General features: G+C 32.8%; 1 protein-coding gene across 1 annotated transcript in view; it reads right to left on the bottom strand.

Annotated features, from left to right (window-relative positions):
• Positions 1-11,396, bottom strand: part of LOC140434163 (uncharacterized) — a 51,687-nt gene that overhangs the window by 17,931 nt on the left and 22,360 nt on the right. The window contains exons 3-7 of the mRNA XM_072522229.1: positions 10,359-10,667; positions 8,696-8,927; positions 5,856-6,073; positions 5,525-5,800; positions 44-100 (exon numbers count right to left, since the gene is read on the bottom strand). Coding sequence (XP_072378330.1) covers positions 44-100; positions 5,525-5,800; positions 5,856-6,073; positions 8,696-8,927; positions 10,359-10,667 — 1,092 coding nt within the window. The remainder of the gene's footprint in view (positions 1-43; positions 101-5,524; positions 5,801-5,855; positions 6,074-8,695; positions 8,928-10,358; positions 10,668-11,396) is intronic.

The following is an 11,396-nucleotide window of genomic DNA, read 5'->3' as shown; positions in this document are numbered from 1 at the left end:
CGAAAGTACTTAAATTAGAACTAAGACATATAAACACTCTTACCGAGTTTGGTGTGTGTACAAACTGAATATGGCGTTGTAGTTGCTATCTGTAATAAATCTAAAATATTTTTGTTTTTGGTATAGAATCACTTGTGGCAGAATAATCATAAATTTTCATTTTGATTCAGTAGGGTGAAATGGGTTGAATGTGGTTTGGGATAACTGTGGCATCAATTAAAATGTCATTACAGTGGCCATATATAAAGTTTACAGTACATGTTTGTTTAATCTCGCTGATAGTAAATTTAGGGAGTTAATAGAGTAGGATGCGTCTCAAACACTACATAAATGTCAACCTCATCTTCACGAGTGGTAACTTGTTACCTGGTCTCCCTGTTAGATAACAACTGGCTTGCTGTACGTGATTTCCTTTTAATACAAAAAGGTAACAATCTTATGGATTCTAAGGTTAGGTGGATTTTCCTGATTCTAGATTAAAAGGGGTGGTTTGTAGGGTTGATAGGATTAGAGGTGTTTTATTTCCATCAGTAAACACAAGTACTGTATGTGATTTTATTTTGATATGGTTCTAACAGTTTCTGGGAGAACAATACGACCAAAAACCATAGACATATAGTACAAATACAGCTCCGTCTTCCCAGTTCCAAAGAGAAACCTGTGGGTTTCTAATGGGCCGGGTTTAGGTCAACTTTTATTTTTTAACATGACAAGTTGTAGTACTAAAAAGAAGGCTTTGCTTTAAAGATAAAGTGCTTGTTATAAGAGCATTTGAAAGTGGTCGAAGAATTGCTGATATATGTCGGCAATTTAATGAGGGGGAAGAAAATGTTAAAAAGATTAAGAAGTGCATTAGTGGTGATGTAGATTCAGCTGTACTAAAATGGTTCAAGCAGTCTCGCAGTTCTGATATTCCTGTGTCCGGGCCTCTTTTAAAGGAGAAAGCTACAGAGTTCGGAAAACTGTTTGGTAAAGATTTCACATGCTCTAACGGCTGGCTAGATCAGTTTAAAGCCCGCCACTCAATTTCCCTCGCGAATACACAGCCCTACACAGCCAATAAAAAAGCGTGGATGACTTCTTCAATTTTTGAAGAAGAGTTGAGAAAGTGGGACAAGGAACTATCTTAAAAAAAAAAAGAAAAAATCTCTTAGTTGATAACCGTGCCTAGTTTTCTTACCAGCCAACTGCACGAGTGTCTTGCAGCTTATGGACCAAGAGAAGCCATAAGAAGTTTAAAGTGCCATTATCGGGAACAGCTTTTGAAAATGATGATTTTTTGTATGGACAATGGGGAACCCGTGAACATTACCATCCTTGATGCAGTTCAGTTTTTAGACAATGCGTGGAGTGCGGTTACGTCAGTGACAATTTGTAAGTGCTTTCGTCAAGCTAAATTGACTGTAGTTTCTCCCAATGTTCAGAATGTTGACGAGTGGACTTTGTCAGAGTGGATACCAAAATTTAATGTAAACCAGAGAGAGTTTGGAACTGATCTTGACTCCTACATTTCAGTAGACGATCAGGTAGAAACATTTTAAAAGTGATAAAGGAATTGTAGAACAAGTGCAAAATGTGGAAATGGATGTCGATGAAGATAATGAAGAAGAAGGCAGCGTATACTCTCCTACAATCAAAGAAGTAATGAGAGCTGCTGAGACCATATCCAGGTTTTACCAGTTCAGGGATTCGTCCACAACTACCAAAGATTATTAAGGACACTACCGAAAAAAATTATTTTTCGGAAATAGTTGTGCAGAAGAATATAACTGACTTTTTCAGCATTAGAGAACTTTTTCATAAAAAATGTAAGTTTCATATACATTATATGTTTTATTTCTTAATTTTTTTTTATCCTAAATGCAGCTGTAATAATAAATAATGCTGGTCCGTCCCCCTTAGTGGGTGGTCCTTCGAATTGTAATTTATTACAATGCCTATTACGCTCTAAATGGTAGTAGGATCGCCATGTTAATTTATTGTTGATCATCCTACATTTTTGATAGTCTTCAGGCCAAATTTTGAACCAATCTTCTATTATAATATGACATAAAAATTTAGTGAAAAGAGTGATGATTAGACTTCGGCAAATATGCATATTGCATATTTTGCATATTGTGCATATTTTATGCAAATATTTCATATTTTGGCATATTTGTATAAAAGTTTGCATAAAGTGCATAAAAGTTCAGATTTTTATACTGTATTTGAAAATTTTTAAACATACCAATTTATTTCAATTCTTGTATACAATTTTGTAGTCATTTTAATCAAGAAATGATCTAAGTACGTAATATCTACAGGTACAAAACATTTACAATTTCAAAGAAGATCAATTTAAGTAGCCCTCAACATTCTTAGAAAGTCTCGGTCACTGAGGCATTCAGTTATTGGATAATCGCTAAGGGTTCGCTCATTTGCATTTTATGATCTAATCCCCAAATCTATCTACAATTTATTGTATCTTAACAGCAGGTAAACGGCTAATAGTTTTGTTCCTAATTTAGGGATTTTCCAAAATCTCCCAGTTTATTGAATTAGGTTTCTATTAAATATCTAATATTTCATACATACAGGGTGTTTCCAAATGACACTTACAACGTTTGATTGTAGATACTTCTCGAAAAATTGAACAAAACGATATAGTTAATGAGGGGTCAAACTTATTTACTTTTCGAGATACAGGGTGTTAAAATTAAAAAAAATTAAATTTTTTTAGTTAATAACAACAATAACTTTAAAACCAATAAACGTATTTACTTGAAATTTAGTACTCGTAGGTTGTTTTTAAATGAAAAATAGCTTCCTTTAGTGAGAAAAAATTGTCCATGGTACAATACAATGGTGTGTATTTAGAAAAATTTTTCACCTTTACTTTTTTTTATGAAGTCAGCTATTCTAAAACACAATTATTTTTATTGTAATTGAATTAACAAAAAAAAAAACTTTTGTTGAATTTTAAAATAAGTTATATGATGTACTAATGGTTAGTAACAAAAACTAATTTGTGGATTAATACTGCATTTAAAACACTTAGCGAGTGTTTTTTTTTCCAAACCAGTTATTTGATTAAACAAAAACACCTTGTATATTTTTATATTTTAAAGGTTGGGTTAAAATAAAGGTTTTTATTTTTATTTATAGATAGCATGTGAGAAGAAATTTCAGATAGGCCAACATGTGAGAACTGCTTCACACATTGCAAAAAAAGGAAAAATAGGAGGAAAACATCAAACTTCAATGGCTAAATGTTTCCAATCTACTTCATAAAAAATTAGATGAGCAAGAAACTTTTAATGAAGACTTGTGTCGCGCATTAATGTCTGCAAACATACCGCTTTCAAAATTAGCAAATGTAAATTTTAGTTCGTTTCTAAAAAAATATTGCAAACTTAATGTTCCAAGTGATCGGTCTCTAAGAAGAAATAATGTGAACGGGCTATACTCGTCGGTGTTAATTAATATTAAGGAAGAAATTGCAGATAATTATTTTTACATACCTGTAGACGAAACCACTGATTCCTCAGGAAAGTATATTGCTCATTTATTGATTGGTGTTCTTAAAGAAGATACCTTACCAAAATCTCATCTTATTTCATGCCAGCAACTTGAGAAAACAAATGCTTTAACAATTTCGCGTTTTATACAAGAAACATTAGCAACTTTTTTTCTTCCGACAACTATTCCTTCTAATAAATTACTGCTTATTTTATCGGATGCTGCTCCTTATATGGTGAAAGCAGGACAAAATTTAAAAATATTTTTCCCAGATTTAATACATGTTACTTGTGTAGCGCATGGATTAAACAGAGTTGCAGAGGAAATACGAAAAAAGTTTCCTCTTGTAAATACCATGATATCCAGTGTCAAAAAAGTATTTCTTAAATCTCCTATAAGAATTCAACTTTATAAAGAAATGCTACCTAACATTCCTCTTCCACCACAACCTATTTTAACGCGATGGGGAACATGGTTAAAAGCAGCTAATTTTTATGCAGATCATTTTGTTAAAATAAAGAACATAATTGATACGTTAACAGATGAAAGTTCCCAATCTCTTTTGGATTCTAAACAAACTTTTCAGAGTAACTTGCTTCAACAAGAACTTTCATTTATAAAATCAAATTTTAGTTTTGTTCAAAAAACAATTACTCAGTTAGAATCACCAAAACTGTCATTGTTCGAAAGTACAGCATTAATAAAATAATTTGCGTCATGTTGTCGGAACGTTAGAGGTAATATTGGAAAAGATATTTTAAAAAAATTTGAAGCTACTATGGAAAAAAATAAAGGTTACCATATTCTTTCTGAAGTAGTCAGTGTTCTAGCTGGAAATATTTCGGAAACAATTAATTTAGAACCAAATGTTTTGGTTAGTTTGAAAAATGCTCCCGTTACATCAGTTGATGTTGAACGAAGTTTTTCCATATATAAATATATGTACTCAGACAGAAGCCACAAGTTTTTGTTAGAAAATTTTGAACACCACTTGGTCATTTATTGTTACCATAATTCTAAATAAGTTTATTCATACTTAAAAATGATGTAGTTACTTAAAATACATGTAAATCTTAATGAATAGTAGGAAATATTTAGTTATGTACACTTTTTTTTAATAAAATTGTTACTATTTTACGATTTTTTTATTTATTTGTATGCATATTTTGTAAAATATTTGCATATTTTCGGGTAAACACGTGCATATTTATGCGCATATTTTCTACATTTTTATTTGCATATTTGCCGAAGTCTAGTGATGATTATCAGATGTTTAAAAGGATGCACTAGATATTCCTTTAAATTTTATGTGGATAACTCATGCTCTAGTATGATGCGATATTAAGACTAACTGAAGCTAAAAAAACAGGAGATGAAAACACCGTTATTTTCTCTAGGAATTAACGGAAATTAAAAAATAAGGCTTAGCTGTGTATTTTGTTCCATGACTTTTTAACAAAATTTTTCGTTTCTGCATTACTAACGTAATTCTTAATTTTATATCAGAGTTTCACCTCATTCAAGTGCAGCTTTCTAAACCAAAGTTTCTTCAGAAGTGCAAAATTAAAGAATAGCTGTGGACTTAAATTAAACGGTAGATGGGCCTTACAGACGAAAGAGTTTGAATACACGTCTCGCTCTATTAATTTCTAAAATTCTAATGAAGATATATACTACCAATACATGTCTACAAAAAAAAAGAAATGGGTTTGAAACCGGCTAACTTCATATGTGACTGCAAAATAAAACGTTATATTACATTCACAATTACCCCACTTCACCCTAAAGAATCAGTAAAACGTTATGGAAGTAGCAATAATAAAAATATCGGATTACGTAACAAAAAAGACTAGTACCCGTTTAATACAAATAACAATTTAAGCAGACATATAAAAAATAGCAAAACCAACACTAAGACATGTCTAAATCACAGAAAGCAAAGGTAACAAAAAATTAACTTCCCAAATAAAAAAAATAAGCATTTGTATTTGAAATTAAGAAAAATCGATAAGCGCTTTTCACTTACCTAAGAACGGAGTTAGGTCACCTTCAATGAGCGGCAAACTCGAATCGACAGTTCCAAAAGTTTCTGGAGCGTTCGAAAGACTACTCTCGGAATACTCGGATTTAACGGAAACATCCGAAGCCAGCAGAATTTCCTTCGGTTCGGTTTTTATAGTTATACTGGTAATAGTCTCCTCGGCTTTGTATTTGTCGTTGTGTGATTTTTTTATGTGTCTGACTAAATGATCTTTGCGACCGAAACGTTGCGGGCAGTACTGGCACAAGAAATCTCGCTTACCTGAGAATATAAGATAAGCGATATCTTCATGTGTCAATATTTAATCAATGCTTACCTGTATGTACAACACTGTGCCTCCGAACATCCTTCCTTGTGAAAAACTTGCTATCGCATTGATCGCATTTAAACTTTTTGTCGTTTGGGTTTTTGACAGTCCGACTACCGGCATGGATCTTCAGATGGTATAAAATTTTCTCTTTGCTGTCGAACGTATCATTACAAATTTGACAAGTTAAGTTTCCTTCTTCGGCAGCATGTAAAGCGAGGTGTTTCCTAGAAATGTTTCGTTATTAAAATACAAAATTTAAAACACTTATTTTCGAGTTCAGATAAGTTAAGACAAGAGTTAAATATAAGACTGTTAATGCTTATATATACAGCAAAACCCATAGGTTGAGTGTATATAACCTAAAAATGCATTTTTTTTCGAAAAAAAGCGTATAACTTTTGTTTGAAAATGGCTACAGATCTAAATTTTTATACATATATTGTGTATTTAATCAAACATTATATTTATGATATTTTTCAGATCTTTCCGGATTTGTCAGGTGCGCGTTTTTTATAGGTTATATATAGTTTGAAGTGATGGGGTCCTTTAGGACATTCAAAAATTGGGCGAAACACTTTTAAACCCCAAAAAAACCATGTTTTTAGGATTCTTGCGGGGTTAATTATATTTTTTGATAATTTTTTAATTGTCTATGTTTTATATGAATAAAAAATAAGACAGCGCAATTTTTAAAATTTTTTTTTATAGGTTATATATAATTTGAAGTAACTGAGTCTTTTAAAGACCGCTTTACAGCTCGCAAGAAAACTTGCTGCAATTTCTGGCATGACTAACTTTCATGCAAGTCTATTGCAAGATCTTTATGTGCGATTCGGCTGGCAATGCAATTAATGTTGAAATTTTTATCTTTAACCTAACTTTTATTTTTTTTAAGTAACTATTACTGTTTAGTAGACGGTAGACGCTTCACCCCACTTTCAGCTCTGACGTGACAGTCCTCCGGTCATGCTGACACGTCATCGGCCGCCGCGCGATACACCACCCGTGACCGAAGCCCTTGCGGCATCAGCTCTCGCCCGACCTTGAGATCTCAGACTAGAGTCCATGTATTTAAATATAATTTTTATTAACGATTTGTTAGCATAAGATGTAATGTAAGAAAAAATTGGTTACTTTTGTCTAACGACACATAAAACGTCGTTCGACGAAAGTAAAGTTTGTTTAGCAGAAAATGATTGACTTCAATTAGTGCGGTCGTAAATATTATTAAATTTATCTGACTTGGCCCATTGTTAAGACCTTGTACCTCAGGCAAACCATTGTTACCTGAAACCGGACCTTTTATAGTATTATCGGTTAATCCAGGATGTTTATATTCGGTACTAATTGAAGTCAACCATTTACCGCTAAACAAACTTTAACCAATTTTTTCGTAGATTACATATTATGTTAACAAATCGTTAATAAAAATTATATTTAAATACGTAGACTCTAGTCTGAGAGCTCAAAGTCGGGCGAGGGCTGATGCCGCAAGGGCTGCGGCCCCATGTGGCGTATCGCGCGGTGCCCGATGACGTGTCAGCATGACCGGAGGGCTGTGACGTCAGAGGTCAAAGGACAAAGTGGGGTGAAGCGTCTACCTTTCTAGCGCAATTTTAACCCGCCACCCCTCCCGGGAAACGTCATTTTTTCGTTTTTATTTTATTTTCGGTGGGCTCCAAATAAATTTAGAAATTTCAAAAAATTCACACGCATAGTTGAGACTTTTGCAAAACTTGTATATTTTTTATAGACCCTTATGTTAAGTGTACATAACATAAAAATTTTTTTTTTTTCGAAAAAAGTGTATACCTTTTTTTTGGAGATGACAGCACGTCTATTTTTTTTATTATAGGTATTTAATCAAAAAATATATTTCTAATTTTGTTCCAATTTTTCCGTAAGGTGTGCCACCTTCAAAATGCCATAAATCTGGGTTTTTGTGGATTTCCCCATTGTAGAGACTTCAAAATAAATCAAATCAAGGTTTTTTATAGATTATATATAATTTGAAGTAACTGAGTCTAAGGACGTTCAAAAATTGCGCGAAACTACTTTAAATCCCCAAAAACATGTTTTTTAACCTATATTAGGGTTTTTGAAGGGTTAATCAAATTAATTGAGATCGATACAACCTGATTCAATACGTCTCCAACTCATATTCATAAAATATATAAAAAATATTTTCAGGCCTCAAAGAAGCAAATATAATCATCGCTTATGGGAAACACCATGCTTTCAAGCGTTATTCGGGGTTTTTGGTTGGGTAAATTCAGTAAAAATAACCCTTGAAAACCCGGCTTTTGGCATAAACGATGGTTGTGCTTGCTTCTTTGTTACCTGAACATTTTCTTTTTCATATACATTTTAAATATGAATTAGAGACGCATTGATTCAGCTTGTATCGATCTCAAAAAATATGATTGACCCGACAAAAACTCGCAAAAGCTCTTAAAAAGACAATTTTTTGAAAAAAACAATTTTTAAATGTCCTAAAAGACTCGGTTACTTCAAATTATATATAACCTATAAAAAACCTTGATTTAATCTATTTTAAAGTCTATAAAATTGGGAGAATCTCCAAAAAAACCTAAAAAACCAATTTTTTTGGGTTTTTGATGGTAGCGCACCTGACGGAGTCAGGTTTTTTATTAAATAAACAAGATAGAAAATCGAAAATTAAGCCTGCAGCTAAGTCCAAAAAAAATTATACGCTTTTTTCGAAAAAAAGAAATGCATTTTTACGTTATGTACACTCAACATGTGGGTCTATAAAAAAGGAAGATTCAGTGGCAGAGTTAGTCTAGTATACAAAATCGTATTATTCAAAAGTAATTTTTCAATACCTGTAACTAAGCAACGATGTGTACTGTTTCTTGCATGAATCACAAATATGGATGTCTTTTTGAGGACTGTGCACTTTGATATGGTTCTTGAGGTGATCTTTGCGATGGAACGTGCGGTCACATACCGTACAGCTAAATGGTTTGCGATCAGAATGTATGAGAGCGTGCCTGACCAATTTGAACTTCGAGGAAAAGACCTTTTTGCAGTGTTCACATTTGTAAGGCGAGGAACCTAAAATGCAAGTCTTATTATAGTATATTATACCACTTAAACATTTAAGATGTAAGTAATACATTTTATTTTTTATTTTAATAAGGTTAAAAAATAGTAGCAATTTGTATTTGTAGCATTTAAGTAACGTTTTCGGAGACCTGACGATGAACAGCAAAGTTTAAGTTCAACCGTGGACGTATCAGCCTCAGTGGCGAATTCCGTGAAGGCCGTCCGGCCACAGCTGTGAAAATTAGTGTTACCTATCATGAGATTTGTGCATCATTGGGCACAGGTATGAATCAAATACAAACAATTTTGCATGACCATTCGTTGGATTCCTCATAATGTGATTGCTGTTCATAAGAGCTCTTGTTAACGAACGATTTTTCAACAGATAACGGGCGGATGCTAAACGAGTACCCGTGTCGACGGTTTATAAATTTTAAGGGATATGCGTAGATTTTCAGTATGGAATCTCCGAAATATCGTCACTTCCAAAGTAACAAGTAAGTAACAAATGCACGCAATACATGTTATATCATGTTGTCGTCAAAGCAAAAAGTTATACTAGCGTATTATTTGTATAAAAAAAATGCAGAAGAAACGGGAGAAGTGTAAAAAAATTCTTGAATTGCTTCCGAACGGGCCAAGAAACTTTCCGCAAATTGTTAGGAATAGTAGATGATAAATTGTGGCTGATGCTAATATGAGGCTATCCATTCCACCTGCTGAGCGACTAGCTGTTACCTTAAGGTATGTATCAATTATGTTATTAGTATAACGGAATAAAAAACTTCTTACAAACTAAAAAATATACAGTCTATTTCTATACAAAACAAAAATTATTGGTAAACTGAAAGTGATTTTGCAAAATCGAAATCTATGTTGCCTTGATTAACGGACGACTGGTCTTATATTAAAGATTGTTCTGCAAATGGAGATGATTCTGGTGCTGGTGTTTGTGATTCACAAAATTGACTGAAATTTGCAGTTGAAGTTGAGGGTGTACTCCGATGTGGCTCGGATTGGTACAGGTGCGTGAACAAACATTCATACGAACCTGATAGACACTGAGCAACAACGGCTAACTGAACGGTTTCAAAATCGGACTGTTGACCGTTGTCGTTAACAAGAGCTCTAAGAAGGCATGTGTCGATTGGTTAAACACTGCAATCAAAGGATATAACATAATATATATATATATATATATATATATATATATATATATATATATATATATATATATATATATATATATATATATATATATATATATAGTTTAACGAATTTATAGGTCTAAAGAAGTGCATTGGAGTCTGAAATATCTTTCTTCATAGGGACGATAGAAAAACATTACTATTTAATTGATATATGTTTCTGGAACACGTTCGACATTATGCTCTAAATCTTTTACACTTTTAAATATTTTAACGAACAGTATTAACTTACCCGTATGCGTTTGTTCATGTTTCTCCAATTTTTCAGAACTACTGCATATCTTATTACAGTGTGAATAAGAACACTGATACGTTTTTCTTGATTGTGGTGTTCCTTGTTGTTCTTGAGCTGTCTTTCTCAGCCGTTTCAGTCTACCTGGACTAGCAGAGGAAGCGGAAGGTTTGGATTTAGGCGTCTGCAAGCCAGAAGGACCCGGTTGTTCCGAACTACTAAGGAATGTTTTCGACTTCGACGTTGTAGAGTAACTTGTTGATGGCTGTTGATAGTCTGGATAATATTTGGTTTGGCCATAGAAACGTTCTAAAACAAGAAATTGTCAATTACGTTTTTCTTAAAGTACCCTAAATTCACAATTCACGTTTTTCAATATATCATCCGTATATCCAATATATTATTGTAATCTGAACAGGAACATACAAGAAGCAAGATGAAAAATCAAAATGCAGTAGGATACCCGGGTGGAAATTTACACCTTTAACACAGGTAGTCTAAAAAAAAACTACAATACCTTGAACACGTGATGAAAGGAACAAAATACCAGCTTCTGAAGAATATCATGCCGGGAAAGATATTAGGAAAGCGTAGTGTTGGAAGGAGACGAATTTCATGGCTGCGCCATCTTAGCGATTTATTTACTTGCTCGTCTAAACAGCTTTTTAGAGCGACAGTAAACAGAGTTCAAAAAATCCTCATGATCATCATGATCTTTTTCAGATCATCATGATCATGATGATGATGATCATGATGAATAAATTTACACATAGGGAATACTAAATAAAAATTGAAGTATGGTAATTTTACTTCTAGATAGTGACATAAAATACAGGGTGTTCTATTGAAAATTACTGAGAAAATAATATACTTGCGTTTTTTGAATAATATACTTTTTCATTTTTGAAACCTTTGACTATCAATAAAAAAATGTGGTAGTAATAGTTATTATGCTTCTTTTTAATTATATAATTATATATAATTATACAGGTAGTTGAACTTTTACTATTTTCATAGAAAATTGGTTATGACTTTGTA

Source organism: Diabrotica undecimpunctata, chromosome 2 (genome assembly GCF_040954645.1).
Source record: "Diabrotica undecimpunctata isolate CICGRU chromosome 2, icDiaUnde3, whole genome shotgun sequence".
NCBI lineage: Eukaryota > Metazoa > Arthropoda > Insecta > Coleoptera > Chrysomelidae > Diabrotica > Diabrotica undecimpunctata.
This window is presented reverse-complemented; position numbering and strand designations above follow the sequence as displayed.